Raw genomic sequence first — 20,074 nt, forward strand, 5'->3', positions numbered from 1 at the left:
TGGCGGTAGTGGCGGCGAATGTGGGGGTGGGGGGCGGGGAGCTTTGGTTGAGGCGACCGTGGCTATTAGGCACCCTCGACTGGCGGCGGTGACGGCTCCTGGTGCGGCGGGGCACTCGGCCAGCTTTCTAGGTCGGAACGGAACGCTTGGCCTCGCGGGCCCCGCCCGGAAAGTTTGCAGTGGAGCCGCGACCTGCTGGCCGGCGCGGCCCAGCATGAAGCGGCGCTGAGGAGCCGCGGCGGCCGCCTGAGAAGGGAGGCGCTGCACCCCGGGCCACGCCGATGACTACTGCAAACTGTGGCGCCCACGACGAGCTCGACTTCAAACTCGTCTTCGGCGAGGACGGGGCACCAGCGCCGGTGTCCCAGGTCTCGCGGCCTGCAGGTGGGTGCCGGGCCGGCGGGGACTGTGGAGCGTGCCCTCCCCGCGCTCCCACTAGCTCGCCTTTCCCTCGGTCCCCCTGGTGCGTGCGTGTGGCGAGTGAAGCCTGATTTAATTTGAGGAGGAGGCGTGTGGTTCGGGGCGACGTGGAAGTGGCTGGACTGCAAGCGAACTAGTAGGGAACTCCGAGAGGCCAGTGGCCGGCGGACGCCCGGGGTTTGGAGGCAGAGGTTGGGGCCAAAGCCCCAGGAGGTTTCTGGTTGTCGTTGCTGTGCCAGCGTGGTGCAGAGAAAATGTCTCCGAGAAGTGTAAGCGCACTTAGCTGTTTTAAGGCTATATGTAAAAGTCTTGAAAGGTGCGTGTTCTTGTAGTGTAGGAACCTTTTAAAATTCCACTTTAAAAAACTTCCTTTGCCAGGAGAGCAACACGTTCGAGTTAGCGTCCAATTGTGCAAATTTATATTCCACACTTAGTTTCAAGTATATTACAACCGACTTTTCTGGAAACTGGGTTGTTTTATTTGAGCAAAGTGTTTCTGGAGATGTATGCATGCATGTGTGTGTGTGTGTGTGTGTGCGTGCGTTGCTTTTTTAAACATAATTCTCCTAGAATGTTCTAGAAGTCAACTTTTGTTTTAAGAAAAAGCTCTTCTCAGAAGATATTTTAAAAGAGATCTTAGGTTGGGAAAGCTGGACACCATAATGCTTGCGGGTCAAACCAGTCAGGAAATAGAAACAGGATGATGACTGAAGACTTAATTCTCTCCTGTGACCTGGTTTGGAAGCGTGTGGTTCATTAAGTTCATTTTCCCTATTACATATGCAAGAGAACTTAGAAAAAGAAGATGGATAAGAGTATTTATTCTTTCTAGTATTGCGTGAGTTACTTTTATTCAGAGTATATTGAGGTCGTAAAACATTGGTTTCACAGAGTTGCATAGAATCTTTAGGTGGTACAATACCTTTTTAGTTCCTTTTCAGCCTTTGTATGCTGTTTTCAACTTGATAAATAATTATAATAGTTAAGAGTTGGCTGTGTTTTCGGTTCCATTAGCATTATTTGAACCAGCTTTATGTTGAAGATAAGTGGATATTTAGTTGTTAAACTGATGCAGAGTCTCCAGCTTTTGATGAAAGTTGGTAAACAGATAAGACATAGCTCAAATAATTATTACTAGGCAAACTAAATTGTCATAAATTTTATATAAAAAATAAGTAGAAAAAGCGGGGTTTATGGAGAGGATAGCATTGAATTGCACTTAGGTTATGGAAATTGAAAAAAAAAAAACAACTTGTTTGAGTGAATTTTTAGAAAAAAAGCTTGTAACTTGATTTGGAATTCCCAAAGGAAACATGAACAATTTTATTTTGCCAACTTTAAAACGTTCTAGGAGCTCCCCCCTCCCCCATCTTTTGTTTTTTTCTATCATTTCTTTCTTAGAGTCTAGTTCAGAGTGGTCTCCCATCTCTTCCAAGTGCTGGTATTAGAGGTCATGTGCCCCCATATTCAATGGTTTTTTTCCCCCATATTTCCTTAAGATTATTTGTCTTTCATTATGGTGAAATTCATATGAAAAAGTAAAACTTTTTTGCTTTTGTATTTTATTGAGACAGTGTTCCATTACATTTAGCAGGTCAGCTTAGAACTTGCTATGTAGCCCAGGCTGGCCTCAAAATGGAAGTATTCCTTCTGCTTCAGCCCTTAAGACTACTGGATTACTGACATGAGACACCACACTTAGCTATTTTATTTAACATAGTTGCGTTTTCATGAATAAGTAGCAGTTAAGTTTTGAATCAATACTCATTGTTTTTTCATAGTAGTTAGATTGTTTTGTTTTGTTTTTTTTTTTTTGGCTGATTGGTCAATTACATAAAGTAGCAGATCTTGGCAATTTTGGCCTACATTGGTTTGTGTTTCTCTGAAGGTTTGAGAGGAGTTAGAGCACATTAAGATTTCCATACATTGAAAATATTTTTGAAAACTTCTTTGTGGAAACTGAACATGGTGTTGGTGTCCCATACCTTGAATCTCAGTACTTGGGCCTCCGAGGTAGGAGAGTTCAAGGCCAGCCTGGTCTACATAGTTCCAGAATAGTCTGTCATTTTTTTTTTTTTTTAAATCAAACTATTTTGTTTTTCCTTAGTATCTAACTTCAAAATGACAGGTATGCCCCAGTAAATAGAAATTTTAGAAGCATTAATATAGTTCCAGGCAAAGTACTTAGTGTTTGTGTGTTTGTATTCCATACTTCAGAGGAAGTCAAGGCAGGCAGACCACGAGTTTGAGGACAATATGATTTATGTTAAACATTCCAGAACTATGTGGTGAGACCGTGCTCAAGAAAACAAACACAATAAACAATAAAACTCACCTATGTTTACTGCATTCCGTTATTATCAAGAGTGGCTTTTAATACTGTTTACATCTCTCTTTTTAGTTTGTTGTTAAAATAATTGTCTGAAGATTGTTTCTGTGTGTGTGAACATGTAGTGTGTAAGTTACAGCTCATCCTCAGGTGCCATCTTCTGTAAAGCTGCCCACCTCTTTTAAGACAGGGTCTCTTCATTGGCCTGGCGCTTTCTAATTAGGCTAGACATACCTAGTGAGCCCCAGGGGTCTTCCTGTCTCTGTCTTTCCAGTGCTGCCATGACTAACCTGTATTGCCAACACCCAACATTTTTACATAGCCTCTGGGAATCAATACTTTAGCTACTGAACTCTTTCCTTATCCTATTTATTTATTTAGACAAGGTCTTCATAAACTATGTATTCCTAGATGTCCTGTTCTTGCTGTGTACTAGAGGATGAACTTGGACTTTTAGTTAAAACCAATTCAATTGCAATTTGTTTATTTAAGACAGTGTTCCACAAAGCATAGATTTGAACTCACTGTGTGTGTGTGTGTGTGTGTGTGTATGAGTGCATCCATGTGCACATACAGCGGTCTGAGGAGGAAGTGCAATGTTCTGCTTTATCATTCTCTTCCTTATTGCATTGAAGAGAGATCTTTCACTGACCCCAAAGCTATGCTGGTGGCCAGCTATCCATAACAGTCCTCCTGTCTCAACCTCCCTTCCTCACTGCACATACAGTTGTGAGCTACCCATGTGGGTCTTCATAATTGCTGAGCTAACCTTCCAGCCCCAAAGTTTTTTAAATGTTTTCTAGTTCACAATAAGAATCACCAGAAGGAATGCATGCAACATTATATATAGTATCTGATTAGTATCTTATCTCCTGCTGCTTTTGAAGAGAAGAAATACTTTTGTTTTATAATGTATTATTGCAATAAATTTACTTTATATATTCTCAGCAAATACTGAATTTTTTTTTAAGGTAAAGTTTCTTACTCTCGAGCTGATGGTAGTTTTCCTGCTTCAGTTATACCTACTACACAGGTCTTTCGTGTGTAAACGTGATAATTATTTCTAGCTATATTGTCTAGTGCTTAATGTTGTCTAGTGCAGATTATATGTTTATTATAATTTATTATCTCTTTCCAAGTTTTTGTTTTTTATATTTGAGGCAGTTTTTTTCTTAATAATTATTTTTAAGTTTGTGTTTTGTCTGCATGTCTGTGTGAGGACATCAGATATTGTAGTTACAGAGAGTTGTAAGCTGTCGTGTGGGTGCTGGGAATTGAACCAGGTCCTCTGGAAGAACAGTGATGTTATCTACTGAGCCATCTTTCTAGCCCCAATTTTATTATCTTTTTTTCCTTAATGTTGGGCACGCTGGTGTACACCCTACTATTGTCTGGAGATTTTATTTTTTATGTATGTGAGTACACACCAGAAGAGTGAACCAGATCCCATTACAGATGGTTGTGAGCCACCATATGGTTGCTGGGAATTGAACTCAGGACATTTGGAAGAGCAGTCAGTGCTCTTAACTGCTGTGCCTTTTCTCTAGCCCAAATAAAATTCTTACTATATTTATGAATTTTGTGGTGTGTGTGTGTGTGTGTGTTGCATGTGGAAGTCAGAGGACAACATGAGGGAATCAGTTCTCTCCAACATGTGGGTTTCAGGCTTAAAAATCAGGTTTTCAGGCTTGATAGCAATGTCTTAACCCACTAAGCTGTCTGGCCAGTCCTATTTTGATTTAATCTTTACTCTTTTCAGTGTTGCTTGCTTCTTTGTAAACATACTTACGTTATTTTGCTTTTAATTGCATTGTTATGCTTTTTTTGTTTTAAGATTTATTTTATGTATATGAGTACACTGTGCATGAGACACACCAGAAGAGGGCATCAGATCTCATTACAAATGGTTGTGAGCCACCATGTGGTTGCTGGGAATTGAACTCAGGACCTCTGAAAGAGCAGTCAGTGCTCTTAACTACTGAGCCATCTTTCCAGCCGGGAAGAATAGTTTAGTGTGTGTGTGTGTGTGTGTGTGTGTGTGTGTTCATTTTATTTTGAGGTGGGGTGTTGTGTATGCCAGGCTGGGTTGTGTAGCCAAAACTGGTCTTGAATTTCTGACATGCTGCCTCCACCTCCCAAGTACAGGAATTGCAAGTATGCACTGTTATGCCTGACTTTATCTGTTTAGTTTTGTTTTTTATTTTAAAGATTTATTTATTTCATGTATATGAGTACACTGTTGCTGTCTTCAGACACACCAGAAGAGGGCATCAGGTATCATTACAGGTGGTTGTGAGCCACCAAGTGGTTGCTGGTAATTGAACTCGGGACCTCTGGAAGAGTAGTCAGTGCTCTTAACTGCTGAGCCATCTCTCCATCCCTGGTTAGTTTTTTTGAGACAAAATCTCACTATGTAGACCAGGCCAGCCTGGAACTCAAAGAAATTCTCCTGCCTTTGCTCCTCAAGTGCTTGGATTAAAGGAATATTTTACCAGGGTTAGTTTATTTAAATTTTTGTTTTATCTTTTTGAGATAGGGTCTCGTGTAAGCCAAACTGGCCTAGAATTCTTGGTATAGCTGAGAAGAATGTTAAATTCCTTATTCTTCTATCTCTACCTCCCCAGTACTGAGATTACAGGTATGGATTGTTATGCACTGTTAATATTTTGTTTGTTTCACACTTTTCTTGGTCCAGATTAGAAGGGTGCTTCTGGGGATACTAGCAGAGTTGTGTGATAGAGATAAGTGAATAAGTGTGTTTTGAAAAACCCAGGGGGAAAGAAGTAAGAGTGCTAATTGTTTTTTTAAAAACATTGATCTAGCTGGGCAGTGGTGGCAGGCTGCTTTAATCCCAACATTCTGTAGGCAAAGGCACGTGGATCTCTTGAGTTTGAGTTCCAGGCCAGCCTGGTCTATAGACCAAGTTCAGGGAGAGCTAGAACTACACAGAGAAACCCTGTCTCTAACTGACTAGATAAAACGTTTGAGGCCATCCTGGGCTACCTAAGATTCTGTCTTCAGAAACCAGGATTGGCAAAAATCATGGCAGTTAAAATGTTTGTTATGGAGGCCTGGTGACTTGAGTTTAATCCCTGAACTCATGTAAAGATGTAAGGAAAGAACCAATTCCCAAAGTTACCTTCTGACCTTCATATGCATGCTGTAACATGCACATGCCTACCTTGATGCATCATACATAAATACACACAATTTAATATTTATTTTGTGTGTGTATGCACTGACACAGCTTTCGAGTAGAGGTTTGGGGACAACTTGAAGAGGTCAGTGCTCTCCTTCCAGCTCTGTGGGCTCCAGGGGTTGATTCAGACTGTAGATTGGAGGCAGGCACTTTAACTTGCTGCACTGGCCCACATGCATTTGTTTACATCAGGTTGTTTTGGAACTGGACCTTGGTTTTGTATGTAACTTTGGTTTGTTAGTTTGTTTTGCTTGCCAGTATTGTCTTTTTTTTATTTCTAATGGTACTGTTGCTGATTTTATTTCAGCCTGCCATACAATTTAAAAGTGTTCCCATCTTCAGAGAGCTTTCTTCTTTTAGCTCCAGCCCTCCAGAAATAGGTGAAAATTGTACTGTAAAATATTTTACAACAAGAATAGTCAAGATCCCAGAAATAGTGACTTTCTTGGCAGTTACAAAGGAAGGAAGGCCCCACTTTGTGTTAATTTTAGAGCAGTCTACATTTCTTGCTGCTTCTCTGTAGCAGCCTGCCCCAGCCTTGATTGTCTTTAGGCTTCTGGATAAGTTCTTCCAGTTCAGGAGGTTCTGACAAGAGTCTTCATACCTTTCCCAAGCAGCAGCATCTCAGAAAATTGAAGCAGAGTTCTTCAGAATTCAGAGTTGCTGAGACTCTACTTCAAAGGAAATTTCTTCATTGTTGTGACCAAATACTCAAAAAGATTCTAATTTGAGGGAGGAGAATTTACTTTGGTTCATGGTTTGAGAGAATACTAGTGGCTGTGACTGTGGTAGCCTGAGGTGACTGCTGCTTATGTTGTTCACAGGAAACAAAGGTGGATACTGGTGTGTCATCATTTTTCTTTATCTTTTGAGACAAATCTATGTAACTCAGACTATCCTTCAATTTTGTTGTTGTTGTTGTTCTGCTTTGGTTTGAAATAGGGTTTTTCTGTTTAACTCTTGTGGAACTTGCTCTGTAGACCAGGCTAGCCTGGAACTCAGAGATCCGCTTCTCTCTATTTCCCTAGTGCTGGGATTAAAGACCACAACATCCAGTTTTGTCTTTCAGTTCTTAATCCTGCCTCAGAGTTCCAAATGTTGGTGTTATAGGTGTGCACCACCATAGCAAACTTAGAAATACAACTTTAAGATCTTTTTGTTATTTGTATACTTAGTAAGGTCTAACCATTTGCTAATACAGAAGAGATATTTGGGCAAGTATTCTAAAATAGTAGTAGAGGTTATACTCTAGTGTTTTATAGAATAATATAAAAATTAAAAACTTGTGTTACATAAATGGTCAAGGGTGGTATGCAGAGTAGTGTACACTTGTTATCCCAGCACTTGACAGGCAAAAGCAAGAGAATCAGGAGTACAAGGCCAGCCTTAACTTATCAAGTTCAAGGCTAGCCTAGGGTACATCAGAGCCAACTTTAATGTTTTTTGTTTTGTTTTTCTTGAGACAGGATTTCATGTATTCTTGGATGATCTTAAATTTGTATACTGAAGATAACCTTGAACTTCTGATTATAGAGTGTTGAGGTTACAGGTGTATGCTACCACACTTAATTTACTGGAGATAGAACCCAGAGCCTCTTGTATGCAATTAACTGCCTCTCTACTAACTGAACTGTATCCCTAGCCTAGAATCTACCTACTGTTATGATTTACCTTTCAGCAGCATCTGTAAAATATCCCTAAAATTGTTGTTTTTCTGGCAGGCATAGTCCAAACTCAGCTTTTGAGGCTTGCTTTACTTTTTTTTTTTTTTTTTTTTCAGTTAAGTACAAGGACATTTTTGGAGAGAAATTACACTGTTTGCTTTTCTTCAGCTTTAGCAGAGAACTGGAGTTTGGGCCCACAATGGACAGTTTGCAGCTACCTGTAACTTTAGCTCTGTGGGGATTTGGGATTCAACAAATGTATGCACATACAATAAAGTCCTCTTTAAAAAGTTAAAAGTTAATTGGAGAGAGGGGGGGGGAGAGGGAGAGGTTAATCCCAGGGCCTTGCATATGCTAGGGAATAATAATGGTTATAGTTCCATTTATGAAACAAAAACTTTTAAAAAGAAGATGAGTTTTATTACCAGTTCTTTCTCATTACTGGTTGTTGAAAATATTTTCTTTAAATAGGGATGGTGCTGAGGAAGCTATAATGCAGTGAGGGCAATCACATTACTCCTAAGAGGTAGGAAACCTGAGTAGGTTGAGCCCTATTTGATAGTTTGCTGTACTTTGGTCACAGCAGTAACATGAATAAGGAAGGTGTTTAAAGCTATCTTGGTGGGTAAGGAGAATAGACACAGTAGACTTGGCAGTAAGCCTGGCTTCTAAAACTGAATCCACGTCATCAATTTGCCCAGACATGCCATATGAGGTTCAAGTAACAGAGGAGTAAATTTTATTCAGGGAGACTTAAAAGAGACACAAACAAGAACATGCTTTTTTTTTTCTTCTGTGTATATATTTATATTACACAACTTTCCTGTTTGCTTGTAGTTGGCAAGCTTTTGGCAAGAAAAACAGTTTGAGCTATAAGATTTAAGTAACATAGTCCATGAATTGATAGTTTACCTTAACCTGAAATTTGTTTGGAAAGTTTTACTTGACACATTGTTATTTGTGTGTGAAAGGAACTGTAATTCAGTGAAAGCCTGAAAATCCCAGGCACACTTAGTAACTTAAAAGTTTCATTTTTTATAAAATGTACAGTTTCCATATGTCTTGCTTTTTCAGCAGGTAAAAGCTCTGCATCTAAAAAATATATCTTAGCCAAGTGTGATTGATGACTTCATGCCTGCAGTTCTAGTATTTGAGAAGCTAAGGCAGGGACACTGCTGTGAGTTTGAGTCTGACCTTGGTCTCATGCTAAGTCTAGGTCAGCTTGGTTTTTAATGTCAGACCCTTTGTCAAGCCTTTGCACTCCCTGCCTTTTGTTTTTGTTCAGTGTTTAGACTTTTGTGTTTCTTAGCTAGGCAGTGGTGGGGTGCACTTGATCCCATCACTTGGGAGCCAGAGGCAGGTGGATTTCAGAGTTTGAGGCCAGCCATACAGAGTGATGCCAATGCTACACAGAGAAAACCTGTCTAGAAAAGTGTGTGTGTGTGTGTGTGTGTGTTTTTCATAATTTGGGGGTGAAATTTTTACAAGCTTTACTTTTTCTTATTTTTTTATTTAATATGTGTGTGTACACACCAGACGAACCAGAAGAGGGCACGGATCCCATTACAGATGGTTGTGAGCCACCATGTGGTTTCTGGAAATTGAACTCAGGACCTCTAGAACAGTCAGTGTTCTTAACTGCTGAGCCATCTCTCCAACCCTCTTTTTTAATTTTTATTTATTCTCTTTTCATACAATCTTCTGGACCACAGCTTCTCCTTCCACTTCTCCCAGTTAGTTTCCCTCCACCTCCCTTTGCCCCCAGGCTCACCCCACCCCCAAAGAGCCTTGCTTAGTTGATTCTGTAGGCTGTGCTTTCCCAGTGTCTTTGACCCTTCTGGCTCCCACAACTTTTCTTTCCCTCTTCAGTGGGGTCCCCTGAGTTCCAAGGGGAAGGACCCAGTAGAGACCTCTAACTTGACCTCTGAAGTTACATTAATTTTGTTTTTTTGAGATTGGGTTTCTCTACAAAGCCCTTCAAACTTTTTAAAATGACAGGATATGGGATTTGTAAAGGTGGTACTGGGAGAAGAGGAAGTAGGGGTTGTGATCAGGATATAAAGTAATAAAAACTAAATAGCTGAAAAAAATGAAAGGATAGGAAATTCTAAAATTATTTCAGAAAATAATATTGTATGGCTGGGCAGAGGCAGGTAGATCTTAGAGTTCTAAGCCAGCTAGTCTACAGAGCTGGTTCTAGGACAGCCAAGACTACATAGAGAAACCCTGTCTCAAAAATCAATCTACCTACCCAAGGGGAGAGACTCATGATGAGACCTTACCTCTCTTTAAGGTAAAGTCACTATTGGCAAGCCGACCATGCTCCTTTAAATAATACCTCATCCCTGCCTCTAGTAACCATAATTAAATTAGTTTATTTACCATTAAAAAAAAAAAGCAAAGAGGGGGAGGCTGGAGAGATGGATGGCTTAGTGGTTAAGACTCAATCTGTAATGTAATTTTCATCAACTTTTCTTATTTATTTATTTATTTGTATACATTTGTGCATGCATGAGCCCAGAGGCTAGAGAAGGATATTGGGTGGTCTGTTTTACCCTTGAGATAGGATCTCCTACTGAACTTTACATCCTTGCCTCTGCTTCTTTAGTACTAGTGTTACAGGCTTGTGTTGCCACACCTGGTTGTTGTTAATTTTAAAAGAATATCTTTTTGTTTGTTTTTCCTTTTTTGTTTTTGAGTCATGGTTTTCCTCTGCTGGTTAGTCTGGCTTGAAGCTCACTATATCTTAAATTTGAGATCCTCTGCCTCAGCCTTGGGATAGCTGGGATTAGAGGCATGTACCATCTTGTCCGGCTTTTGACTCTTTCAAATTTTGAAGCTTTTCTCAGCTGTTCCGTGATTGTTCTTATCTGCTTATCACTTAAAATGGGACACCAAAATTAAATTGTTTTGTGATCACAGTGATGTTTGATAACTGCAGGCCTCCTTGTAGGGCTTCTTACTAGGTTACCTTTGAGGTCATTATCTGTAGTTCTTTTTCCTTAGGTTAATTAGAGTCCCAAGTGAAAAGTCTGCCAGTCTATTGCCTAGAGTGTAAGTGTGTATGCTGTGAGCCAAGGGAATAGAACAGCACTTAGGGTTTCAATATGCACGTTTTAGAACGACTCGGTTTCATCATCCTGTTTTCTGTATGGCTGCCCAGGTTTTCAGTCTTCCTTCTTTCTCCTTGTCAGAAAGAAAAAGTAAAGTGGTAGGTGTGGAAATTCAGGAGCAGGGTTAGTTACTCATTCAAAAAGCTCTGTACCCAGATAGTATTTTGTTTTGCCTTCACTTCTTCCTAATTCTGGATTTGCTTATTCTGGATATATGCTATAAAGGGCACAGTATAATTGTGTATGACTTTCACTTAGAATGTTTTCAAGGTTCATTCAGGCTCTTGTTTACTGTACTGCTTCAGCTTGCTAAGTAGGTTGGACTGCAGCTGTATAGCACCACAATATGTTTTATTTGTTCTTCCTTTTTAGGTTATCTCTTAATCTATTGAAAATTATATGATTTTTTTAACCCTTGGCTATTTAAACAATGCTATTATAAACATGTGTATATTTTTTTATTATATTGAGATATTTTTATTCTCATGAATACATAACTGGGAAGAATTGCTTAGTCCATAGTCATTCTTTTTGTTGTTTTTGCTTTTTGAGATAGTCCAGACTGATCTGGGACTCACCATGTAGCTCAGGCTGGCCTTGAATTTGTGCTAGTCCTCCTGCCTTAGTCTCTTGAATGCTGGAATTTCAGATATGAGCTACTGTGCCTTGCTAAAGAATTGAAAGCAGAGGTGGATTGAGGAGCCAGGTGTATATAGCCAAGGATGATACAGAATTCTTAACCTTTTGCCTCAATTTCCCAGGGCTAGGATTATGAGCACGTGCTATCATATTTGTGTTGCCTGTTTATTGTTTGATTGTTGATTGTTGTTGCTCTTATTTTGTTTTTGAGACAGGATCTCTTTTTGCCCCTCTCAACTCTCCATTTTTGAGACAAAGTCTTGTTATGACAAATTCTTTGAGGAGTTCTCCTGCCTCAGCCATCCACATCCTGAGATTACTGGTGTTGGTCATGAGGCAGAGGTAGGAGGATCACTGTAAGTTCAACACCAGATTGGTATACATAGAGTGTTGTAGGCCAAACATTTGTGTAAATGGCTATTTGCAGACTAGTCAGGGGTGTGTGGTGAGACAGTCCCTCCTCTACTTCTCTGTCTTAAAAACAAAAAGGGTTGGAGGACTATAGAGCTTGGTGTAGTGTTTGCCCAGTATCTGTAACACTCTAGGTTCAGTCCTGAGAAATACAGAACAACAAAACTATTGCTGTGTCCTGAGCAGCAGTGTGGCTGCTTTTGCATAGGCTAGAAGTATGTAGAGTAATACTCTCTATTTAGTCATTTCTCCTAGCCAGTTTCAGTGTCCCAAAGTTTAATTAACAGAACAAGGAAGCTGCCCTCAACTAAAAAAGTATATTCTTAAGTAAAAAGATGAAGAATATAGTAGTTGGTAGTATAGTTGTCACTGGCAGAATTTGCTTAAATATAAAAAAGCAAAGGGTGGATTTTATTTATCCATTTTAATTTAATTTGTTTTGAGACAGGGTTTTTCTTTGTAGCCAAAGCTGTTCTTAAACTCTCAATGTCACTGTCCAAGCTAGACAACTTGTGCTGGGGTAACGGAAATGCATGCCACCAGGCCTAGCAAGGAAGTAAATTGAATATTCTAAATTTGTGAAGATGAATGATCAACTATAATTTACTATCTTCAATCAGTTATTTTTTTATTTAGGTAAAGGATCTAGTGGTGTCTGGTTGCTTTTTTGTTTTAATTTATTTTATGTGTTGGATGTTTTGCCTGATAGTGTCTGTGTACCATGTACGTGTCTTCTTTTGCCCTCAGAAGAGGGCATCGGATCACCTGGGACTGGAGTTTCAGACACTTGTGAGCTGCCGTATGTGTGCTGGGAGTCAAATCAAACCCAGGTTCTCGGAAGAGCAGCCAGTGTTCTCTGCTGATGAGCCACTTCTCCATCCCCATCTAGTGGCTTTTGTAACCTAGTCTGCTGTGTACAAACATGAATTCTTGATGATATGATGTCTGTGTTAATTACATACACTTTCTACAGAAGAGAAATTTTGAATTTTACCTCAAGGAAAATACCTACAGAGAGTAAATGATGTGAATGAAAGGCAAGGCTAATACTGTTAATGGTGGGGAAGTACAGACAACAAACCATACCTCTACCAGAAATTAATAAAAACCAACCTTTTGTTGTTGTTTGTTTTTGAGACAGAATATCATTGTGTATCTAGATGGATCTCAAACTTACCTGGCCTGGTTTAGAACTGGTAATCCTTCTGCCTCCTAAATTCTAGTATGAACCATCATCTCCTCCCAGCCCAAAGGTGTCTTTGTCTCTGTCTCGTCCCCATTTCCATCTTCCTCCCCCTCTTGTTTTTTGAGATAAGGTCTCTGAGTAGTCCTGTCTGTCTTGGAACTCACTCTGTAGACCGAGCTGATCTCAAGCTCATAGAGATTCAGCTGCCTCTGCCTCCTGAGTGCTGGGATTATAGGTGTGTGCCAACATCACCTGGCTCTCAAGGTGCTTTTCAAAGACCATGCTTCATTCAATATTAAAGTGCAGTTGCCAAATACAGTACAGTTTTTATCATTTAAAAAAAGTAGTAAGGCTGAAGAGATAAGTCCTTGTTGAAAGCACCTGCTGCTCTTACAAAGGGTCTAGGTTCTGTTTCTAGCATCCACAAAGTGACTTACAACTTTCTGTGACTCCAATTCCAGGGCACCTTATGCCACCTTCTGGTTTCCAAGGGCACTGTACACATGTGGTGTATTGATATAAATGCAGGCAAACACGAAAAATTAAAACAATAAAATCTCTAAAGACTTTAATTAAATTCAGGGTTTGGGGGTGGGGTAGGGTGTGTGTGTGTGTGTGTGTGTGTGCACATGCCACTGTGCTCAGATGGGAGTCATACAGCAGTGTGCAGGAGTCGATTCTCTCCTATCATGTGGGTCTCGGAGGTTGAACTTAGATCTTTCCGTCGGCAGCAAGCACCTTTATTCACTAAGCTATCTTGCTGGTCCAGTTATCTTATAGCTCTATGGCTTTACTTTTTTTTTTTAATTTGTGTGCAAGAGAATATACAGAAATATATACCTTTTATAAAAACATTCACTATTCTCAGATTATAGTTTTGGGAAATGTAGAAGAAAAAGAATGCCATATAATTACATATTTTCTTATATAATATATATTCATATCTGCAAAAATGAATAAATGCATTTTTAAAAGTCAACCTTTGTTGTTCTTGAGATATGGTCTGATCAAATAGTTAAAGCTGGCTTAAAACTCACTAGGTTTTAATAGGTATTGAACTCTCAGTAATTCTTTTTCTTCCTGTGTGTTGCATTTAACAAACAAGAATTACTGTGCCCAGCCCTTTAATGAAGCTAATGACATGCATTTTGGTGTCCGGATTTTTTTCTCTCAGGATTGTTACTACTATTTCATCTAATAATTTATACACTTGAATTTAATAATTTCTTCTTTTATTGACTTTTTTGGGTGTGTTTTTTCTTTTCCTTCATAGATCTTGAGCCAGATGATTGTGCATCCATTTACATCTTTAATGTAGATCCACCTCCATCCACTTTAAACTCATCACTTGGCTTACCACATCATGGACTGCTGCAATCTCACTCTTCTGTTTTGTCACCATCATTTCAGTTCCAAGGTCTCAAAAATTATGAAGGAACTGATGATATTTCTGAATCTAAATATAGCTCATTAGGTGGTCCTAAACCCTTTGAATGCCCAAGTATTCAAATTACATCCATCTCTCCTAACTGTCATCAAGAAGCAGATGCTCATGAAGATGACCTACATCTAAATGACCCAGAAAGGGAATATTTGGAAAGGCCTTCTAGAGATCATCTCTATCTTCCACTTGAGCCATCCTACCGGGAATCTTCCCTTAGTCCTAGTCCTGCCAGCAGCATTTCTTCTAGGAGCTGGTTCTCAGATGCATCTTCTTGTGAGTCTCTCTCACACATTTATGATGATGTGGACTCAGAGTTGAATGAAGCTGCTGCACGATTTACTCTCGGCTCACCTCTGACTTCTCCGGGTGGTTCTCCAGGAGGTTGCCCTGGAGAAGAGTCCTGGCATCAACAGTATGGACCTGGACACTCCTTGTCACCTAGGCAATCTCCTTGCCACTCTCCTAGATCCAGTATCACTGATGAGAATTGGCTGAGCCCCAGACCAGCCTCAGGACCTTCATCAAGGCCCACTTCTCCCTGTGGTAAACGACGGCACTCCAGTGCTGAAGTATGTTATGCTGGTTCCCTTTCACCCCATCACTCACCTGTTCCATCCCCTGGTCACTCCCCAAGAGGAAGTGTAACAGAAGATACCTGGCTCACGGCTCCTGTCCACACTGGATCAGGCCTCAGCCCTGCACCGTTTCCATTTCAGTACTGTGTAGAGACTGACATCCCTTTGAAAACAAGGAAGACTTCTGAAGATCAAGCTGCTGTACTACCAGGAAAATTAGAGGTCTGTTCAGATGATCAGGGGAGCTTATCTCCATCCCGGGAGACATCAGTAGATGATGGCCTTGGATCTCAGTATCCTTTAAAGAAAGATTCATCTGGTGACCAATTTCTTTCGGTTCCTTCACCCTTTACCTGGAGCAAACCAAAGCCTGGTCACACCCCTATATTTCGGTGAGTTGGTAGAAATGGCTGCTGGTAATTTTTCATGCTTACAGGTCATTTGCATTGTATATCTACATTATCTGACCTTTTTTCCTCTCCTTTCTCTTCTCCCTTTCATTTCTCTTCTCTCTTTCCTTCTCTCTCTCCTTTCCCTGCCCTCATCTTCTGTGTTTTTCATTTTTTAAAAAAAAGTCTACTAGTCAAATAACTTAAAGGTTTATTTAAATTTTCCTTTGTGTCTTTAGAAGTTTTTAAATTGACTAAAGTTACATTTTAGAAGTATATAGATGGAAAAAAAATGTGATGGATTGTAGATAACAGTAAATGACAGCTAAGGCTCCTTAAGAGGAATTTCCTTATCTAGAAAAGATTATGGTACAGGTGAGTTATTATATTACTAATGAATTAACTGAATATGCATATTTGAAGGACTATGTGTGGGAGCATGTGAGGGAGAGAGAGAGAGAGAGAGAGAGAGAGAGAGAGAGAGAGAGAGAGAGAGAGAGAGAGTGAGAGTGTGTGTGTGTGTGTGTGTGTGTGTGTTCGTGTGGAGGCCAGAAGACAGCCATGGGTATTATTTTTCAGGAGTCATACATCTTATCCTGTTTTGTGAGATAAGTTTTTTTGTTGGCCTGGAGCACACCAAGCTGCCAGCTTTAGGGGAAAAAAATATGTGTGTGCACACTCATGGATGATGTGTGTGAATGTGGGCATGTGTGTCATGCCTTGAGTGGTGTATTCAAAGAACAACTTTCTGGAGGTGGAGCTATCCTTTCCTTCTACCTTTATGTAGATTCTGGGGATTGCGCTTAGGTCCTTAGGCTTGTATAGCATGGCAGGCACTTTACTGGATTCTCCTTTTGCTTTGTCCTATTAATGGCAAACATTTTCTCCTACAAGGTATTTACTTTAAAATATTTATTTAATTAAGATGGGATCTTGCTGTATTGCCTGTATTGACCCATGCTGAGCTAAAATGTATGATCCTATTATTCCAGTCTCCCAAAATAACTGGGACTACAGATCCATGCTATTGTGCTTGGCCTTCTTAACCCTCCCCCCCTCCCCCAAATCTTTCAGAAGACTTATGCCTTAGTCAGTGTTTCTATTCCTGCACAAACATCATGACCAAGAAGCAAGTTGGGGAGGAAAGGGTTTATTCAGCTTACACTTCCACATTGCTGTTCATCACCAGAGAAAGTCACAACTGGAACTCAAGCAGGTCAGGAAGCAGGAGCTGATGCAGAGGCCATGGAGGGATGTTACTTACTGGCTTGCTTCCCCTGCCTTGCTCAGCCTGCTTTCTTATAGAACCCAGGTCTACCAGCCCAAGGATGGCAAGGATGGGCCCTCTTCCTTGATTGCTAGTTAAGAAAATGCCTTACAGCTGGATCTCATAGAGGTATTTCTTCAACTGAGGCTCCTTTCTCTGTATAACACCAGCTTGTGTCAAGTTGACACAAAACCAGCCAGTACAGCTTAGTTTGTTTCTTTGAGACTGGGTCCTTTGTTGCTCTGACTGGCCTTAAATTTACTACATAAATGGCAATAAATGGCCTTGAAGTTCTGATCCTCTTACCTTCAACTCCTAAATTCTGGGATAACAGGTGTGTGTTACTACACCTAGTTTTATGTAGTACTAGGATTCAAACTCAGGTTTTCTCACATGCTAGGCAAGAACTCTACTTATTAACTGAACTTTGTGTCCATTACTATTTGATCTGTAGATATGTAAATAATTTTACAGTTCTGTATTTTCTGTATGCACAATTGTGTATGTATGTGTGTAGGTCCATGTGGAAGCCAGAGTTTGACGTGGAATGTCTTCCTAATTCTTCATTTGTTTCTCCACTTGTTTTTTTATTTGTTTGTTTGGTTTGGTTTTTTTTCAAGACAGGGTTTCTCTGTGTAGCCCTGGCTGTCCTGGAACTTGCTCTGTAGATCAGGTTGGCCTCAAACTCAGAGATCTGCCTGCCTCTGCCTTCTGAGTTTTAAGATCAAAGGTGTGCACTACAACTGCCCAGCTTCCTTTTTTTTTTTTTTTTTTTTTAAGGATTTTATTGTTGAGAGTTGAACCTGGTTGGCTGGAAAGCCCCAGGGATCCTTCTGTCTCTTCCTCCCCAGTGCTGGGATTACAGACTTGGGCCACTGTGCTGGCTTTTATGTGTATTTTGGGGATTTGAACCAAGGCCCTCATTATAGAATAGCAAGCATTCTTCCTACTGAACAATCTTCCAAGCTTTTGTAATATTTTCAATATTAATAGGTCTAAATTAATCTTTAGGTCTTCACACTATTTAAATTCTTATTAATCAAGGGAAATATTAGCTTTTAAAACATAAAATGCTTTATGTCTGTTTCAAGCAGTCATGTACTGGAACTAAGCTTTCCATCAGTCATAGGACTGCTTGAGATAAGCAGCTCTTCAGAAAGAAGAGTGAAAGGGAGTGGAGGAGACCACAGACATAATAGATTGATTTCCACAGAGTCATACTAGCACAGGGAGAGATACATACTGAAAGAAATGTAAAAATTTAGATTTTGAAGGTACTTAGTCTTGGGGATTGGATAGACTGCTCAGTTTTTAAGAGTACCAGCTGTTCCTCCAGAAGACCCAGACTCAAATCCTAGCATCCACATGGCAGCTAAAACCATCTGTAACTCTTACTCCAAGGGATACAGTGCCCTCTTCTGGCCTCTGTAGCTATTAGGCATGCATGTGGTGCACAGACACACAAGCAGGCAAAACACTGATACACATAAAATAAAAATGAATAAAATGACTTACTCTTCAGAGCTCTTTCTCTCTCTCTCTGTGAGTGTGTGTGTGTGTGTGTGTGTATGTATGTATGTGTATATACACACATAGAGAGATGAATGAATATCTTTGCTTTAAGAAATTGAACTACTAGTTGGACTAGGGTGATGAACAACTTTAATCCCAGTACTTGGGAAACAGGCAGGTGGGCAGGTGGCTTTCTGTGAGTTCAAGGACAGCCTGGCCTACCGAGCTAGTTTTAGAACAGCCAGTGATACTTAAGTTTTTAGGGTAAAGAATTATTTATTTACTAAAAATGAATAGAGACCCTGGTGGTGGTAGTACATACCTTTAATCCTAGCACTCAGGAGCCAGAGGCAGGTGGATCTCTATGAATTTGAGGCCAGCCTTGTCTATAGATAAAGTTCCAGAACAGCCAAAGCTACACAGAGAAACCCTGTCTTAAAAAAAAACAACCAACCAAACAATAGCCCATTAAATACCTTCCATGATTGGTACTATAACTTATAAGTGAGGTAAGTTGATTTTGGAATACTTTTTTTTTAAAAAAACCACTGGAAAAAATATTGGACCTGACAAAGAGATGCTTTGAGCTTTTGAATCTGCTTTGCAATGATAATATGATGAAATTATTCATGTGTTTTGTTTATAGCACATCTTCATTACCTCCATTAGACTGGCCTTTACCAACTCACTTTGGACAATGTGAATTGAAAATAGAAGTGCAACCTAAAACTCACCATAGAGCCCATTATGAAACTGAAGGTAGCCGAGGGGCAGTGAAAGCCTCTACTGGCGGCCATCCTGTTGTGAAGGTATGAGACTTGGGAGCTTTTCCCTATAGATATATACATGTCAATCATCAAATAAGTATATTGATTTAACTAAAAGAAAGAAAACTCAAATTTGGAGAGCCTCTGTTTTGTGTGCTTGTTGATGTGGCTGTATTTCTTTGATAGTCCAAAAGAAACCTTTCTGACTTTTCATCTGGGGAAATAAGATGTTGGTGGTCAAATTGCTGTTTTTTTCTGATTTTAAAAAGATTATATCGTGTCAGGTGGTGATGGCGCATGCCTTTTATCCCAGCACTCAGAAGACAGAAGCAGGCAGATCTCTGAGTTTGAGGCTAGTCTGGTTTATAGAGTGAGTTCCAGGACAGCCAGGGGTATACCAGAGAACCCTGTCTCAGAAAACAAAAAGCCAAAACAAAACAGAAATCAGAATATATTGTGTTTATAAATATTGTAGATGCTTATTTAATATATAAGTGATATAAAACTGAGGAAATGACTCAGGAGAGAAAGCATGTTCTGTAAGCATGAGGACTTGAGTTTGAATTTCTAACAGTAACTTAAAAAGCCAGTCTGGACTACATGTGCCTAAAACTCTCAGCACTAAGGTGTAGAAACACGTGGGTGTCAGTTTTCTGACCAGTTGTCTGCCTAGCCTAGTCAAGAAAGCTAGCTTCAGTTTCAGTGAGAGAACTTGTCACAGGGCAGTAAGGCAGAAAGTGATAAAGGAACTCCATGTGCGTTCATGACATGCAGCACACATACAAATTAAGGTTATGCAGAAAGTAGAAAGAATAATACAATAGTAGATTACCCAAAGTTTGTCATCCTGAAAAATAAGCAACATTTGATAATATTTTAGTCTCTCTCCTCACCTTTCTTGTGAATATTTATTGAATGGAAGACTAGATAGTTGTCTGGAAAGATGAATTAATTTTTTTAAATGTATTTTACATGTATTTGTGTGTGCCTGCTTATCTGGAATTACAGGCAGTTGTGAGCCTCAGGATGCTCATGCTGGGAACTGAACCCAAATCCTCTGCAAAACCAGCAAGTACTCTTAACTGCTGAGACATCCTCCAGCCGCATTACTTTTTTAAGGATGGTGGGTTAGCAAACTGTCCATCACTGTGCTATCATA

General features: G+C 39.9%; 1 protein-coding gene across 1 annotated transcript in view; it reads left to right on the plus strand.

The window, feature by feature from the left end:
• Positions 1–72: 72 nt before the first annotated feature.
• Positions 73–20,074, plus strand: part of NFATC3 (nuclear factor of activated T cells 3) — a 58,660-nt gene continuing 38,658 nt past the window's right edge. Inside the window, 3 exon segments of the mRNA XM_080937078.1 lie at positions 73–384; positions 14,235–15,372; positions 18,795–18,957. Of these exon segments, the coding sequence (XP_080793204.1) occupies positions 282–384; positions 14,235–15,372; positions 18,795–18,957 (1,404 nt within the window). The 5' untranslated portion in view covers positions 73–281.

The sequence above is a fragment of the Micromys minutus genome (genome assembly GCF_963924665.1).
Source record: "Micromys minutus genome assembly, chromosome: 24".
Taxonomy (NCBI): Eukaryota; Metazoa; Chordata; class Mammalia; order Rodentia; family Muridae; genus Micromys; species Micromys minutus.